Raw genomic sequence first — 18,770 nt, 5'->3', positions numbered from 1 at the left:
AGTGGCCAAAGCATTTGAGCTTCAGTCTCTGTCCTTCCAAAGAACAGTTAGGGTTGATTTCCTTGGCTGGTCTGATCTCGTTGCAGTCCAAGAGATTCTTAAGAGCCTTCTCCAACACCACAATTCAATAAGCTGAAACTGGTCATATTATTCATGCAGCCATTTTCCATCTGCTTTATATAGCTACCCATTAGTTGATGGGTGGAAAACCTATCCCAGGTTTTAGGCTGACCGGGGAATTCTGGAAGCTGAAAACCACCCACCAAAGTCCAACTTTGAAAACATTGGTCTACACCAGGGGTCTTCAAACTTGGCCCTTTTATGACTTGTGGACTTCAACTCCCAGAATTCCTCAGCCAGGCACGCTGGTTGAGGAATTCTGGGAATTGAAGTCCACAAGTCATAAAAGGGCCAAGTTTGAAAACCTCTGGTCTACACAATGGATTACTGCCTCTAGGAATAAACTCTTATCTGCCAAAGTCCTGCAGAGGCTTCAGAGAAGATAACTGGCTCCAAATACACTTAACAGGCAAAAAAAAAAAAAAAAAAAAAAAAAAGGTAGCCATTTTGGATCCAGTTTCATTCAAAATGTCAGCTTTCTTCCTTGAAGCTCTGAAATGCTTCATTTCTAGCTCAAGGTCAGTGTAGCATCACAATACTTCTAATAAGCCCATATTGCCAGAGTAATGAAAGAGAAAATTAGAGACAACAGTAGAAACTTTTTTTTTCTTTGAGACAGCACAACGAATCATACAGAAAGATTTCCAATAAATACTCATCATAGTTCTCTATGTTGTATCATCTAAGTAAACAGTATTTAAAATGCAGAACTATAGCAGGATAAACCATCATTGTCTACAATTCAAACTTACATTGTCTTTATTCAAGGTAAAATCTTTGGTATTTGAGCAGTATCTCCAAACAATGTTGGTGATATCAGAATATAAACACAGAGCATTTGAGGGGGAAAAATATCATCGTTGCATGGCCTAATTATGTGTATTATTATTGGTGTATTAATAATTTTAATATTTCTTATTGTTGTTTTATGATGCTGTAAGCTGCCCAGTGTCACTCAATAGTTAAAATGAGTGACATATAAATTTAATAAATAAATAAGCATAGTGGAAGCACATAGTTTTTTCTCCCCTATCATTCTTCAGCAGATTGATTTAGAACTATTTCGAAGAAAAAAATACTGGTATTTATTCTTAAAAACATAATCCGTTAGGTAAAGTAGGGATTTTACCAACTGGAACCATTTCTGCTTCAAACATTTCACCAAGTAGTTTCCAACTGGCTATTCATTCTGAGGATTCTTTTCTCCAGCAGAGAAAAATTAAGTCCTTAAAATGTTACAGAAAATCATTAAGTTTTTATAAAACCAAGCAATCAACAATCTGGCTTGCTACTTAAACAGCAACAAAAAAATGACAATCAATAAAACCGCTGAATTTCATTAGTTCTTTTCCTTTCTCCCTTAATTCCACTTGTTATGATACAAATACAAGAAAATACATTTTTTTGCTTTCTTGTTAGTGGGGAAAATGAAATATTTTTTTTAAAGAATACTGATATTTGTTATTTTCTTACGAAGAAAAAGAACACAGATTCAATGATTAACCAAAGAAAAGAAAAGCATTAAATAACTTTAAGAAGTTATGGCACAAAGGCCTGATCCTTACTTTAAGATATGTGGATTTCAATGCTGGGGAATTCTGGGAATTGTAGTCCATATATCTTGAAGTAGCCTAGTCTCAAAAACTGGACTAACTGGGTTAGTCCAACAATATTTCTGAGCATTCTCAAAAAGAATAAAATATCTCTAAATTCACTATTCTGAACATTGCCAAGGATTTGAATACATGCTGACCTAATAATTATATCCAATTTATTTCAAGAGTTTATTTTACCCAGGATGCTTTAAGACTGCAGCCTTCAAGAAAATACTTTCGTAACACATTTTAGCCAAAGTGTAGCAGCTTTCCTCTGCTCAGTACAAAACTCTAATGAAAAAAAAACCTAGTAACACACTAAGCTTAACTTTTCATAGACTGATACATTAAATCTATGCAGCCAACACAGAAGGCCATGGTGAATACATTTTGCCTGGCAAAAGTGTTAACTTGAGTAACATAATGTCTTTTAGTATTTCACAGTTGCAACTGGATTTAAAATCGCTTGCTAAATGACAACTATCCTCAAAGGCACTTTATTAAAGCTTGAAGGTCACCCAGAAAAAGTCCTGAATTGTCAGACTCCAGCTGCTACCCCACCCTATCCAGGCAAGATGACAGAGAATCATATGACTTGTAAATTCCTCCCATCTACATCTTTTGGGGATCAGAAACCCAGAAATCAATGGCAGCAGCCGGAGTGGATTATCTTTTGTCAAACTGCAAGCAAAGCTCTGATTTTCCGTCATCTTACCAAACTCCTTTCAGAAGAAAGCTTGAAAGATGACATAATGGGATTTAAGAGAAGGACTCAACTTGGTCAACAGACCTTGGAAGAGCCAGCCAAAAGGATTCAGGACCAAACCCATTGACCCCATAACACACTGGTCTCTTAAGCTGAATGAACAGTTGATAGGAGCATTTGATTGGCTACATTCATCATTTGGGAAATTGTACAGTACAGTACTTACACAGCAAAAGCTATCAAGCAGCCACAGCACAGTAGAAAGTTACAAATCTGAAATAATGCCATTCCTTCAACAAGACATTTGTATGCAATTGATCTTACCCTTTGGTTCTATTATCCAATTACTTAACAACATTAAAATGGCTTTAAGCAAGACTTCTTTGAATAAAAGACACAATTACCACCAATCTTTCACAATGTCATTTTGTCTTCCCTAAAGCAAAAGCATTATCAGTCCAATCTCAGTGTCAGGGAATTAAAGCTCTTTCAAGAAGGCCAGAAAACCTTTCCTGCCAGTAATAATTTAAACGATGCCAGAAAAATACTAAGTTAATTCTATAGCCTTTTAACCAATGACTATAAGATGATGGGATAATGATTTAAGGAACGATAGAAAAATGAAATAGGCTACTTTTGTTTCATGTTGCAGAAATGTCTTCTACTATGCATTCTTTTAAAAAAAAAAAACACAGTCTCTGGGTCTGCAAGATTTGTACAGTCTATTCCACGCATATATTTTTCAGATGTTAAGGACATCTATATCTTTGTTAATTTTGACATTTAATATTGGGGAAAATGGATTAGACTGAGCACGTTACTCCTGCCACAAAATAACACCGCATCCTCCCTTACTTTCATCATCTTCCAACTTCTCATGGAAGTCTTTGCTGGGGTTCCGCATATGTGAGCAATTTCCTCCACTGCTTGTCCTCGCTACTAATTATTTACTGTTTCACCTGTGCCAAAGATACACCAAGCTTCATTCATTCCATACAACCATTTCCTCTGCGTAATTATATGGACAAACAATCTTGCCTCTGTTGCCCCTAGTGTCATCATGAATGCCAAATAAATAGCAGGATATGGCAGGGAGAGCACGCAGACTTGCCTGCCTCCCAGCCTTTCCAATGGGTGCAGGAGCTCTGTAGCCCCTTATCACCCACAGCACACATGTCACAATCACGAAGAAGAACGCAAAGCAGCATCCGCAGCCGAAATGGAGAGGGCAAACATCCATGTACTGTACCTCTTCTAGCAGCGTGATGGTGTTCCTGCAGTTCAGTAGCCGGGTGGTAAAACTGGAGGTCGTTGGGGAATTGTAATCTTCCGTCGTCTCAGCAATAAACTCCGACACAGTGATCTGGTCCGGCATGGTCCTGCCCAATGGAGACAGTGGGAAAGCCACAAGGAGAAGAAAGGGGAGACAAGAGAGGGAGAGCATTAAAGACAAGGCAGGGCATCAAGGAGAGGAGATCAGCTGGGCTCCTGACTGCAGTGGGAGCCTGCTAGAAAGAGAGGAGAAGCAGGATGCCCTTCCAGGTAGCAATTATACTAACTAGGGGTTGGGGGGAGGAATCTCCCAGGGCCATGTCTGTCTCCCCAGGACCAGCTCTTCTTCCACCATCCAAAGTCAATAAGGGCTGCTCAGGTCGTCTCAGAGCCCCTATCCACCAAAGGGGGCGCGTCCCAGGCACACCCCCAAATATCCCCCCCCAGGATCTCTCCCCAGACTTTGCTAACAAGCTGCCAGCCGAGTACCAGGTTCAGCCATTCACCCCCCCCCCTTTTGCAAAAATGCAAAGTGATCTCTCCTAGTTCCAGAAAGCCACTGGATCTCTCCTGGTCCCAGCAACGGGAAGGGGAGGAGAGGGGTGGGCAGCCTCCCCAGGAGAGGAGGGGGCGCTCCGCCAAAATCTCCTCCAGTCCGGAGAGGGCACACCAACCCCTTTGCATCTCCCCTTCCCCAAAATAGGGGAGTCCATCTCTCCTTCTTGGCCCGGGTCGCCCCCTCCCTCAATCCTGGAAACTGGGGGAAAAAACTGCTCTGCAAGGGACGGAGCACTCTCCTCTTGGCGGGGCTGCTGCAAGAGGGTCTCCCCTTCACCCCAGAGCTACTAACTTGCGCAGGCGACCCCTCTGCCCCTCCGCTGCGCCCCCCCAAGCTGGAGCCGGGGGGGGGGGGAAGGGACCAGGCAAGCGGGGAAATCAGCAGCAGCAGCAGCGGAGGAGAGAGACCCCGGCTGCAATCCCCCGAGCAGGACCGCCGAGGATGCCCGCCCGCCCGTCCGTCCGCCCGACTGACCGACGCGCCTCTTCCTCCCTCCCTCCCTCCCTCCGCGCGCGCTCCCGCGCCGCCTGCTGCAGCCGCCTCCTCCGCCAGCGGGCGGGCGGGGGCAGCAGAACGCACGCGCGTGCTTGCCTGCTCGCCTGCCCCGCCTACTCCGGAGGATGGGGGCGATGGTCAGAGAGAGAAAGAGCGCGGGCGTAAACGCGCAGGCGCGCCCTCCTGCAAGACTTTCAGTAGCGCATGCGCTCCGGTGAGTTTTTGTTGAGAGAGAGAGAGAGAGAGAGAGAGAGAGAGAGAGAGAGAGACGGGGGGGGGAGGGAGAATGATTTACCAATCCGCCCCGCCCACTCCTCCCTCCACCCGCTTCGCCGCCGCATCACGTGAGGAAAACAAGGAAGTGGCCGGCGCACGCGCCTCGTCCCTTCCCCCGTGCGGCGGGACTCTGGCAAGGAGGGAGCGGGCGCGCGCTGGGCAGCGGCAGCAGCAGCAGCAGCAGCAGCAGCCCCTGCCCCTCCTCCTCCTCCGCGCGCATGCCCGCCCGCGCCAACCCCATTTTTGGTTCATCCCAAAAATGGCTCCGAATCAAACCGAAAAATGTCACCGGTGTGACTGGACTTTGCTTAGGGAAAAAAAAGAGAGACTCTGCGAAAAGCCGTCAGGAATACTATACCGGGAAGGTGTTGCTTTTCCCGGTCAAACCATTTGTTGCTTTTGTTTGGGAAAGAGGAATATTCAAGCGTAGAGGAGAAGGACTTGGTCAGTGCAGAAGAACAGAAGAGTTGGAAGGGACCTTGGAGGTCTTCTAGCCCAACCCCGTGCTCGAGCAGGAGAGCCTGTAACATTTCAGACAAATGGTTGTCCAGTTCAAGCATAAACTAGGCTAGGGAGTCGGGCTCAGTTAAGGGATTAATTTCTAGAACACAATGACTGGAGGAATTCTGAATTATCTGAAAGAGACAGTTTGGTCTAGGGCAGGGGTAGGCAACCTCGGCTCTTTTATGACTCATGGACTTCAACTCCCAGAATTCCTGAGCCAGCATGGGGGAACTATGGTTCCTTCATGACTTGTGGACTTCAACTCCCAGACTTCTGAGCCAAGCTATGCTGAGGGGAAAGGGAGAGGTTTCCAAGTTGAGCCATGCTGGCTCAGGAATTCTGGGAGTTGAAGTCCACGAGTCATAAAGGAGCCGAGGTTGCCTACCCCTGGTCTAGGGTTAAGACATCAGGCTAGAAAGCAGGGAGACAGGGAGTTCTAGTTCTGCCTTAGACGTGAGTGACTTTGGGCCAGTCATTAAGAAACCTTGAGTTCTAGGTCCACTTTGACCATGAAAGTCGGATGGGGATTTTGGGCCACTCACTAGGAGTCTGGGAATTCTAGTCCTGACTTAGCCATGACAGCTGGCTGGGTGATTTTGGGTTAATCACCAAGAGACGTTGAGTTTTATTTCAACCTTAGCCATGAACACTGGATGGGGGATTTTGGGCCACTCACCAGGAGCCTGGGAATTCTAGTCCTGTCTTAGCCATGAAAGCTGGCTGGGTGAGTTTAGGCCAACATTGGGAGACTGTGACTTCTAGTCCCCCCTTCATGGAAACTCATGCAAAAAGGTACTCCAGGATGGAACCTCATGAATTTAAAACAAAGCTGCAAATTTTGGAGGGAAGGCCACAAACCACTTAATTCTCCTTTGTCACACTAGGCTTTCTTTTTAAAAAAGTAGACTGACCCACATTTCCTCTACAAACTTGTTCCTTTGTTTATTGCTTGGGGGTGGAGGAAGGAGAGGGTGCACTCAGCTGGATCTCCTCAGCTGAATTTTAAAGAATTTTAAAGGGTAAAAAGTCAAACAGATTAGCTTTGCTTTGCGGGATGGAAAAGCTTCTGAGGTGCTTCTGAGCAGTCAAATAGGAATATTTAGAGAAATGGGGCCGGTGTACTGGATTGGAAAGTTGGACTGACTCTGCTGCAGGAGATTGCAAAAATGGGGCCAATCCAGCATTGATCACCCAAAGGAGGAATCATGTGTGTCACCACTTCCTCAAGATTGTGAAGTCCTCGGTGCTCTCTTGAGCTTGGTGGTTTTCTTGCAGACATTTCACTACCACGCTAGGTAACATCATCCTTTCCCCAAGACCACACCTTATGAATCTGTACTTCTAATTGCCAGGCAGTGGAGCATGACAGGGAAATGCCGAAATTGGCAGAATATGGCAGACACCACACCCGTTCAGCAGAAAATAAGGTCAGCATGATTGCCCGGGATTCAAATCACTCCTCTCCAGCTAAGAGAAAATGTCACAGGTTTTGCACGTTTTGTCTTTCAATAGAATTGGAAAAAGAAGAATAACACACTGGTACACCTAAGAACTTGACCACAAGATGAAGTTGTGAAGTTTCATGGGAAACTGCAGAGGGGGGGGGGGTATAACTGAGGCATGTTAGTACCACAGGTATGATGGAGGCCTGCCCTATATTTCTTTCACCTAGTGAAAATGTAGTGTTTGATGTGGCTTGTGTGTATGTGTGTGTGTGGATTCCTTTGGCCCCTGGTGAAATCAGTGTGTATGTGTTAAAAATGAACTCCCACCATCTGTTGAACGTCATTTTACAATGTGAACCAGAGTGATGGTTGTTCACCAACCATTTGGAATAAACATTGCAATAAACCCTAACCCTTACCCTTAATCTCTGTAGCATCTGAAGGCAGGAGAAGAAGCAATGGGTGGAAGCTCCTCAAAAGGAGATCCAACCTAGAAATAAGGAGGAACTTCTGGACTGTGAAAGCAATTAACCAATGGAATAACTTGCCTCCAGGAGTTGTGGCTGCCCCATTGCTGGAGGTTTTCAAGAAAAGATTGGACAACTATTTGTCCAGGTTATTATACGAACTTCTGCCCTGGGCAGGGGGTTGGACTAGATGACCTCCAAGGTCTTCTCCTGCCCTATGAATCTATGAAACATATTGTTCGTGGGGCAGGAGTGCATGAGGATTGAGCTGTGTTACAACCAAATCAGGAAAAAAACAAACTAGGTGTGGTATTGCTTAACTCTTTCCCTCCCTGCTATTTTAGTCTCTCAAATTGCCTTGAGCAATTTAGCTTTCCACATCGTTCACTTTATATTCCCCAGTGGATTTTCAATCAAATGTATTTCCCTGGAATGTCTGTTAATTTACATGCAGACTATTAGTGAAGCAATGACATGCAGGACAGGAATGCAAAGGAAAAGGCTGAAGGTTTTATTTTTCCTGTTCTGTCTGCAATTACAGGAGTCCCCTTTATATTCATCATAGCCTTCGGTTAACTTAACTCTCTCTGCCCATTTTAATGCTTTGGGGGGGGGGAATGTGTATGTCTCAATCATTCCAAATTTAATAAAGCAAAAAGGAGGTTTAATCCCATTTTCTGGCATCTCTTCTTTATGCTTTCATAAATATGATTAAGACTGGAATCTGGAGAATGACAAATACTTTCTAATTTAAAGATCTGTTGAAATCCCACAAATTTCAGTGGGATTTAGAATCACCAAATATTCTTATTTTGGAATTACAAATTCAAGAGGAGCGGTAACTCAAACATTCCACGCTTAGTCCTATTCTCTGGGGTTTGTAACTAGATCTTGGGGAAATCTTAACTGAAAAGTAGCCAACTAACTCTGTCTTAACTTAATAACCTTTGGATCTGTTCAGTTTCCACTCTCATAATTCTCCTCCAGCATAGCTAGTATAAAGAACAGTGAGCTGGATGGAGGCTAAGAGTTTTGTCTTGCTCTGTTATTTTAGTTCTGTCCTAAATATTACTATTTTGGCAAGTATAAAGGGATGGAATTATAGTCCTTGTTTCGCCAGTATGAAGTCAGATACAGCTTTAGCGTTACAAACAATACAGATGTTTAGCCGTTGTCCTAAAATAAATTACTATGCAGCTGACCTCATGGCAGTTACCCATACAGATAGTCCTCGACTTAGGACCCAATTGAGCCCAAAATTTCTGTTTTTAAGCGAGACAGTTGTTAACTTTGCCCCATTTTACGACCTTTCCTGTCATAGTTGTTAACCCAATCATTGCGCTTATTAAATTAGTAACACGGTTGTTAACACTTGGATCTGGTTTCCTCATTGACGTTGCTCGTCAGGAGGTCACATGACCGCCTGGGACACTGCAACCATCACAAATATGAATCAATTGCCAAGCGTCTGAATTTTGATCATGTGACCCTGGGGATGCTGCAATGGTTATAAGTGTGAAAAACAGTCATAAGCCATAGAATCAAGATCATGTGAAGTATTAATACCACTTTATAAGGTCTTGGTAAGGCCACACTTGGAATACGGCATCCAGTTTTGGTCACCACGATGTAAAAAAGATGTTGAGACTCTAGAAAGAGTACAGAGAAGAGCAACAAAGATGATTAGGGGACTGGAGGCTAAAACATATAAGGAACGGTTTCTGGAATTGGGTATGTCTAGTTTAACGAAGAGAAGGATGAGGGGGGACATAATAGCAGTGTTCCAATATCTCAGGGGCTGCCACAAAGAAGAGGGAGTCAAGCTATTCTCCAAAGTGCCTGAAAGCAGGACAAGAACCAACGGATGGAAACTAATCAAAGAGAGAAGCAATCTAGAACTAAGGAAGAATTTCCTTAGAACAATTAACAATTGATCGGTGGAACAACCTGCCTCCAAAAGCTGTGAATGCTCCAACACTGGAAGTTTTTAAGAAGAGACTGGATGGTCATTTGTCTGAAATGGTATAGAGCAGTGATGGCGAATCTTTTAGAGACCAAGTGCTCAAACTGCAACCCAAAACCCACTTATGCATCACCGAGTACTGGGTGGTTGTGGCCCATTGGGTGGGCGTGGCTCATTGGGTGGGCGTGGCCCATTGGGTGGGCATGGCTGCAGTGGTAAGGGCAGACTGGGTGGGACTAAAAAGTTCAATCAATCAATTCCAACTTTGCAAGATCTTTTTTTTCCCGCGAGAAGTTGAAATTGACTGATTGAACCCTTTTTTTTTGCACACGGCGGTGGAGGCCTAAAGCAAAAAGGTTTTATAAAACCCAGCTGAAGTCCTAGGACTGGGGCGATAACGCACGTGCTCACAGGGAGGGCTCTGAGTGCCGCCTCTGGCACCTATGCCATAGGTTCGCCACCATTGGTATAGAGTTTCCTGCCTGAGAAGGGGGTTGGACTAGATGACCTTCAAGATCCTTTCTAACTTTATTATTATTATTATTATTACTCTTTTCCATTGTAACTCTGAACAGTCACTAAAAGAACTGTTGTAAGTCGAGGACTACCTGTAAATAATAGATAAATATAGGAAAGGAGGACAATGGGCAGGAAAATGAAAATCCTTCAGCAAAAGACACATCACACCCCAGTCTTAGGCATCTCATTCCTCGTCATGTCTTCTGTCCTATGGGCTGAACAGCTCACTCAACTCATCCTACCAAAATAGAGGATGCTTAGGTGGGAGACCTTCATTCTTAAACCAGCCACGAGTCATAAAAGGGCCAAGTTTGAAGACTCCTGAGGTAAAAGGAGCTATAGTCTTATGATTATTCTTCTAGAATGTTGTATGGTGAGAAACATCCACTGTGTCCACTCAGCATGGTTGATTTGGTTACCAAATCTACCCATTATCTGTGTTTACACAACACACTGAACAATGAACCAATTAAGTGTAAAAGTAAACAAGCCTAGCATTCTGCATGAGGGGACTGAGATCATTCAGCATTCAACTGATTTGAGTAAGTGTGTCGTGGTTGTACCCAAGTCCCAAGAAGACACGTATATTTTTTTGAACTGTGGAGGATCTCATATAATTCTTTTCCAAACTAAAATTCCTTTTTAAAGTTCAGTACACCATATAGGCCCATATTTAGCCTATAAATATAGGTAGTCCTTGACTTACCAGCCCAATTGAGTCCAACATTTCTTTGCTAAGCGGGACTGTTTATTAAGTGTGTTTTGCCCCACTTTACGACCTTTCTTGCCACAGTTCTTAAGTGAATCGCTACGGTTGCTACTAACATGGTTGTTAAGTGAACCTGATTTCCTCACCGACTTTGCTTGTCAGAAGGTCGTAAAAGGAGATCACATGACCCCCACGAACACTGCAACCAGTCTTAAATATGAGTCAGTTGCCAAGCGTCTGAATTCTGATCACATGACCGTGGGGATGCTGCAACGGTCGTAAGTGTGAAAAATGGTCATAGGTTACATTTTTCAGTACTGTTGTAACTTTGAACGGTCACTAAACGAATGATGGAAAGTCAAGGACTACCTGTATTTACCATAAACAAGGGTTGGATTTATTAGGCAAACAGGTTAAAAACTAGTTGACTTGTTTGTAGTTCACTGCATCATTATGTGGTCCAAGCACACCATATTATTGTGCTTTTCTTCTTTATCATTTTGTTTATAGTTGTCAGCTTTCATCAGATTGAATATTTTTATGATCCGGCTGCCTATTTTCATCTTGAGTTCTCATATTTCAGCAAAAAAAATCATAGTCATCAGTCATTCATATCCCTACCAAGTCTCTCCAGTACTAATGCCTATATATCTTTTAAGCTCCTATAAGCTAAATTCGTGCTCCTTTTGACTTCTCCCATGTTTGCTGCTCTTGGCTGATCTGCAGTGACGTTAAAGTAGGTCATATCCAAATTCCTCAGGAAATAAAACTGTCACAGGCTATGTTTTGCATACCTGCCAGGCCCAAAAAGAGGCAATTGCATTTTAGTCCACCATTGGTATGTGGTTTTGTGTGAAGGTTGAAAAAAAATATGGCTCATTTCATCTCCATGTATTAAGACTGCCACAATATGTTTAAAAAAAAAAAGACGTTGTGACTTTAGAAAGAGTGCAGAGAAGAGAAATAAAGATGATTAGGGGGCTGGAGGCTAAGACATATGAAGAACAGTTGCAGGAATTGGGTATGTCTAGTTTAATGGCCAGGGGTGACGTGATAGCAGTGTTCCAATATCTAAGGGCCTGCCACAAAGAAGGGGTCAACCTACTTTTCAAAGCACCTGAAGGCAGGGGAAGAAGCAATGGATGGAAACTTATGAAGGAGAGAACCAACCTAGAACCAAGGAGAAATTGTCTGACAGTGAGAATAATCAACCAGTGGAACTGGTTGCTTCCAGAAGTTGTGGCTGCTTCATTACTGGAGGTTTTCAAGAAGAGATTGGTCAGTCATTTGCCCAAAATGGTGTAGGTTCTCTTGCTTGAGCAGAGAGTTGGACTAGAAGACCTCCAAGGTCCCTTCCAACTCTGTTATTCTGTTATATAATCCTCAGATTTTGACCATTTGTTCAGTGACCCCAAGCTTCCCCCACCCCCAAGACATCATAATGACTGCAATGGGGCGAGCCGGGTTTGCATGGGTGCCTTGCTTAGTGACAACAACAACTTAATGACTGTGGGCTTAATTGTGGTCGTAAGTGGCTTCCTCTACTGCTTTTAGAAAATGACCAGGAATTTGAAGTTGTAACCCCAATTCATTAGAAGGAAATCAGACTGAGGACAACTGGACTAATCTCAACTCTGTTCATAATACTAGTCCATTTTACCCCAAGTTCCCATCATCAGGAGCATTTGCAGAGGTGGTTCAAAAATAATCAATAGGTTGCCCACAGCCCACAACCTTTCTCATAAGTATCATAACATACATTAAAAACCAAACTTTGATACCCTGTTTGTAATTGACATACTGACTTTTTTGCCTTACTTCCTGCAAAACACTTCCTGCACCACCTTATACTACATCTGGAAAATCACCCCCAGAAATTGGGGGGTGCTCCATCACTGGAAAGTTTCAAGAAGAGGCTGGACAATCACCAGTCTGAGATGGTATAGGTTCTCCTGCTTGAGGGGGCTAGACTAGAAGACCTCCAAGGTCCTTTCCAGCTCTATTCTATTCTAATAACTCAAGATTTAAGATACGCAGCTTCTGTTGCAGAACGTTTTAAATAGTCAGAAGGTTTAACAAGTTGTTTAAACTCTTCGTCACAAAGTCTAACAGGAATGTGTGTGTGGTATAAATATTCCACCTTGATTTAAAATAGGTAAAATTAGGACATTAATGTTATGTATTATTTCCATGTGATAATCTGTTCTTATAATAAAATAATTAATGTTAAGAAGCAACATGCCTATAATCCATTTATATATGCTGGTATATCAATATTTTCTTGAGAGACAGGTTAAGTTTCCATCTCAGGTGACTAATTCACTAAGTGCTTTTTCGGATCAATTTAAACTCACTGTAGGTGGGGTAGAGCTTAGAAAGGAGAGTTAGGAGTACAACATATTTTCAGGTGTTTGTACCCCACGTTTTGTGTATCTGTAGGTGTTTAAATTATCTTTATTTTCTGCATGATCTTGTGACCATGGAGATGCTGTCACAGTTGTAAGGTGAAAAAAAAAAAAAAACCACCGGTCCCTTTTTTTCCAGTGTCATTGTAACTTTGAACAGCCACCCTAAACCAATGGTTTTAAGATGAAGACTGCCTGTAACCAACAGGTTCCAGTCTTCCCTTGGGATCGCCCAGCTTTTTTTTTTAATCTGCAAATTATCAAAATGGAAAGCTTGATAAACCCCACATGGGCTTGGTTGCGCCACTTTTATTGACTCCTATCAAGCCCAGCAAATCATGAATTATTTTAGCGGTAGAAAAAAGAAACAGACAAGCAGCTGCATGTCCCATATCGAGATTATTTATCTGTCTCTGTTTGAAATGTCCCTTTGACCCCGTCGTGTTAGGTAATTCCATTTCAGAAGAGGGGAAAAAAAATTGACGGTAGTGGTAATATTCATTAACATCAGTCCTAGGCTACAGAAAGAAAGCCTAATTCATTTGCCCACTTAGACTCAGCTGAGGCCATCCATTTCATTTCAGACAGGTCAAGAAATCAATTGCCCAGCAGGTCACTCCTTGTTGCCATTAGCAGATGACACTCGTTTTGCATAACCGTGTCCTCCTTCCATCCGTAGGTTTCATCTCTACTTAACCCAGAGATTCTCAGATGACATCAAAACAGTTCCTTGGGGCAAAGAATTCTGGCTAATTCAGTCCTATAAATGTCTGGAAAGAGCTTCTGTCCCTTGATCTACCTTCTTTGTTATGTCCTTTATTGTTTTTGGATCTTCGCTAAGTTTTTATTTTGTTTTGTTTTGGGGTTGCAGTCATGTTGATTTCGGCCACTGTCTTTTATTTCTTCCCTAACTGGAACTGTTTTTGCTGTACTTTTAAAAACTTTCACTTACCACAAGCTTTTCTACCCATCAGCTTGTCTAGTGCTGGAGCTAAACTAACCATCACTGTTGTTTTTAACCACTTAGTCATGTCCAACACTTGGCGACTTTATAGGCTAATGCTCTCCATGCTGCCCTGTCAAGTACAGCTTCTTTCAATTGCTGGATGCTCAACTTTGCATCAGATTTGATGTTATCAAGCCAGCAAGTTCATCACCATCACCATCATCATCAAGTTGGAAGGGACCTTGGAGGTCATCTAGTCCAACCCCCTGCTCACGCAGGAAACCCTATACCATTTCAGTCAAATGGCTGTCCAGTCTCTTCTTAAAAACCTCCAGTGTTGGAACGTTCACAGCTTCTGGAGGCAGGTTGTTCCACTGATTAATTGTTCTAACTGTCAGGAAATTTCTCCTTAGTTTTAGGTTGCTTCTCTCTTTGGTTAGTTTCCATCCGTTGTTTCTTGTCCTGCATTCAGGTGCTTTGGAGAATAGCTTGACTCCCTCTTCTATGTGGCAGCCCCTGAGATATTGGAACACTGCTATCATGTCCTCCCTCGTCCTTCTCTTCGTTAAACTAGACACACCCAATTCCAGCAACCATTCCTTATATGTTTTAGCCTCCAGTCCCCTGATCATCTTTGTAGCTCTTCTTTGTACTCTTTCTAGAGACTCAACATCTTTTTTACATTGCGGTGACCAAAACTGGATGCAGTATTCCAAGTGTGGCCTTACCAAAGCATTATAAAGTGGTATTAACACTTCACGTGATCTTGATTCTATCCCTTTGTTTGCCCCTTCTTCTTTTTCCACTAACCATTCCTAGCATATTGACTTCTCCAACAAATTTGCACGCATAACATGGCCAAAATAATTCAGACGTAGTCTTATGATTTTAGCTTCTAGTGATGTGTCTAGTTTTATACGATTTAACACTTCTCTGTTAGTTATTCTGGCTGTCTATGGTATTCCGCAATAATTTAGTTAGCACCACAGTTCAAAGACATCAATTCTTCTTTGATCAGCCATTCTTAGTGTCCAACTTTCACACCCATACATCATTATAGGGAAGACTATTGCTCTAACTAGCCTGCTTTTTGTACTTATATCAATATCTTTGCCTTTCCAGAATCATCACTGGAATTTATTAAAATCCCCTTGTCTTGTCCAAGAGATGCACAGTCTCTCTCTCCCCCCTCCCACAACTTTGTCAGGAAGGTCACAAATGGAGATTACATGACAATAGGACGCTGCAAACATTGTCAAATGCATGCTGGTTGCTAAGCACCCAAATTTTCTAACATGACCGTGGGGATGTGCAATGGTTGTAAATGTGAAGATTGGTTCATAAGTCACTTTTCTCAGCACCATTGTAACTTCTAATGGTTGCTAAACAAATGGTTGTAAATTGAGGACTACCTTTGCTTGAAAAAAGTATCTTCAAAAAGAAGTAAGGCAAATAATTTCAGAGGGGAGAAATAATTATTTCTTTTGTTCTCAGAGAGTGCAAAGAAATGGGTAAAACAGGGGTCTTTAAATTTGGCCCTTTTATGACTCGTGGACTTCAACTTCCAGAACTCCTCAGCCAGGCACACTGGTTGAGGAATTCTGGGAGTTGAAGTCCACAAGTCATAAAAGGGCCAAGTTTGAAGACCCCTGGTGTAAGACCACACTTGGAATACTGCATCCAGTTTCGGTCACCACAATATAAAAAAGATTTTGAGACTCTAGAAAGAGGGCAGAGAAGAGCAACAAAGATGATTAGGGGGCTGGAGGATAAAACATGTGACATTGAGGGAACCAGGTACATCTAGTTCAATGAAAAGAAGGACTAGGGGTGACATGATAGCAGAGTTCCAATGTCTAAGAGTTACCACAAAGGAGAGGGGGGTCAAGCTGTTCTCCAAAGCAGCTGAAGGCAGGACAAGAAGCAATGGGTGGAAACTAATCAAAGAGAGAAGCAACCTAGAACTAAGGAGGAATTTCCTGACAATTAGAATAATTAATCAGTGGAGCAACTTGTTTCCAGAAGTTGTGGGTGCTCCATCGCTGGAGGTTTTTAAGCAGAGATTGGACAACCATCTGTCTGAAATGATATAGGGTTTCCTCCTTGAGCAAGGGGTTGGACTAGAAGACCTCCAAGGTCCCTTCCAATTCTGTTATTCTGTTACAGCCAACATAATCTTAAAAGAAGCACATACACATGTTTTTTGTATGGGAAAGAGTCTGTTAATATAGCAAATTCTGCTAGTAGTTTTTATAAACAGTGGTAGAGTACCATGTCAATTTAAGCATTTTTTTTTTTTTATCAGCAAGCATTGCTGGTACTTGCTTATAGGAACCATATCCAGGGGCACCTAATACTGAATGCATGAACAACAGAGAAATCTTTTTTCCCCTTGACATTAAGTGCCCATTTTAGACACACCAGTTGATATGATATCAAGATCAACCGGCAACTATAATCTGTAAGAAAGAGGGAAGTGTTGGTAGACGAGGAGGTGATGAAACAGAGGTTTGGGCTTACAGTTAGAAGCAGAGACAGTAGAAAACTATTTTTGGAGCTGCGACGTGAATTTTAGAGTTTTAAGTGGTAAATGGGAATGAAAAAAAAGATATATTAATATGACAAAAGAATGATAGCCAAAGAAAACTATTGTTTTCCCATGATAGAGGACATCTTACTAATGCTGGGAGTTTTTCTTGCTATATGTCTGCTGGGATAAAGACTCAATAGTGGAAGATGAAAAAATATTTAAAAAGAAAGCTAAAGAATACTTGGAAAGATGACAAAAGCTGGAACTAAGGAAGGATGGGGACTAGGGCAGCAACTTCAGTTCCCTGATTTCCCAGCCAGCATGAATTCTGGGAATTCAAGTCCACACAACTTAAAGTTGTTGAGGTTGAGAACTCCTGGCCTAAAGTAAAAGAGATGCAAGTAGGAAATCAGATAGATAGATAGATAGATAGATAGATAGATAGATAGATAGATAGATAGATAGATAGGTGGGTGGGTGGGTGGGTGGGGTGGGGTGGGTGGGTCGGGTGGATAGGTAGGTAGGTAGATGGATGGATGGATGGATGGATGGAGGGATAGGTGGGTGGATAGGTAGGTAGGTGGATGGATGGATGGGTGTGTGTGTGTGGGTGGATAGGTAGGTAGGTAGGTGGGTGGGTGGGTAGATAGGTAGATAGATAGATAGATAGATAGATAGATAGATAGATAGATAGATAGATAGATAGATAGATGGGTGGGTGGGTGGGTAGGTGGGTGGAGGATGGATAGATAGATAGATAGATAGATAGATAGATAGATAGATAGATAGGTGGGTAGTTAGGTGGATAGATAGGTAGGTAGGTGGGTGGGTGGGTAGATAGGTAGATAGATAGATAGACAGACAGACAGACAGACAGACAGACAGACGGGTGGGTGGGTGGGTGGGTGGGTGGGTGGAGGATGGATAGATAGATAGATAGATAGATAGATAGATAGATAGATAGATTTAGTGCTACCGGTAGTAAAAAAAAATAATCAGCAGTAGGCATCTGAAGCTACCCAAATGAGCACCAATGTATTTAATACTATTATATGCTTTTGTATGCCTGAAGAGCAACAAGAATGATTAGGGGACTGGAAGCTAAAACATACAAAGAAAGGTTACAGGAATTGGGTATGTCTAGTAGTCTAATGAAAAGAAGGACTAAGGGAGACATGATAGCAGTGTTCCAAAATTTGAGGGGCTCCTACAAAGACGAAGTCAAACTATTTTCCAAAGCATCTGAAGGCAAGACAAGAAACAATAGATGGAAACTAACCAAGGAGAAAAGCAACCTAGAACTAAATATAAATTTCCTAACGGTAAGAGCAATCAACCATGGAATGGCTTGCTTTCAGAAGTTGTGGGTGCTCCATCACTAGAAGCCTTTAAAAAAAGACTGGACAAACATTAGTCTGAAATGATATAGGGTCTCCTGCTTGAGCAGGGGGTTGGACTAGAAGACCCCCAAGGTCTCTTCCAACTTTATGATTCTATGTTCTATATTCTACGCTTTTCAGAGAATTTATCAAAATCCACTGCCTTACTGAAATTTCTTGGAGAACTGAGAGCTACTGAAGAATCACAAGAATGTCGCCTAGTGTAGTCCCGGAAGAAACATTTTTATTATCTTTTTGCATTCTCTGCTGTCCCTCAAAAGTATCAAAGGAAACTGATGTTTTGTATTTAAGTGGCAAGATTAAAGGGCTATTAAAATCTGAAAGTTGATTCTTTTAGCAGGTGAATCTCCCATTTCCAAGGCTGCTTTCAACCATCTGTCTCAAAAGAATGCTGGAAGAGGGAGAAAAAAACCCTCAGAAATTGAAGTGAAGCTGAACCCAGAGCCACCCATGATAAACTGACTTGCTTGCTGATTCAGTTTTGCCTTTGTGTTTGGAAGCTGTCATGCCGCAGCAAGTTACACCAACAAAGGCATTTAAGGCATTCGAGATTTGCAAGAACAATAAGCAATAAAGCCTGTACTTTGGAACTGCTGTATTCAGGAAAGAAACGGAAAATGCAGCAAATCAGAAATGCATAAAGAGCCAGAGAGAAAAAGGAGATGTGTTTGGCAGGGGTAGAAGGGAGATAATGGGATTGCTGGAATTGAATCGCTTTTCGGTTCTACTTCCTCAATGCAAAAGGCCTTTGGCAATTGGTAAAATTGTCAAGCGTAAATTAACAATAATAGGATGAAATCGTTGACCATATAACAAAATAACAGAATAACAGAGTTGGAAGGGAACCTTAGAGGTCTTC

General features: G+C 42.4%; 1 protein-coding gene across 13 annotated transcripts in view; it reads right to left on the bottom strand.

The window, feature by feature from the left end:
* The window catches only part of ASAP1 (ArfGAP with SH3 domain, ankyrin repeat and PH domain 1), a 168,346-nt gene that overhangs the window by 102,928 nt on the left and 46,648 nt on the right, over window positions 1-18,770 (bottom strand). For 12 of the 13 annotated variants that reach the window (XM_039335805.1, XM_039335804.1, XM_039335813.1 and 9 more), the window contains one exon: window positions 3,671-3,800. In XM_039335805.1, coding sequence (XP_039191739.1) covers window positions 3,671-3,800 — 130 coding nt within the window. Of the gene's footprint in view, window positions 1-3,670; window positions 3,801-4,543; window positions 4,725-18,770 lie in introns of those variants that run through there. The other variant, XM_039335809.1, reaches the window with a different exon arrangement.

The sequence above is a fragment of the Crotalus tigris genome, unplaced genomic scaffold, assembly GCF_016545835.1.
Source record: "Crotalus tigris isolate CLP2741 ecotype Arizona unplaced genomic scaffold, ASM1654583v1 scf7180000017661.16357234195:1864864, whole genome shotgun sequence".
In the NCBI taxonomy this organism is placed as follows: domain Eukaryota; kingdom Metazoa; phylum Chordata; class Lepidosauria; order Squamata; family Viperidae; genus Crotalus; species Crotalus tigris.
Note: the sequence above shows the minus strand (reverse complement) of the source record. Positions and strands in the feature narration are given on the sequence as shown.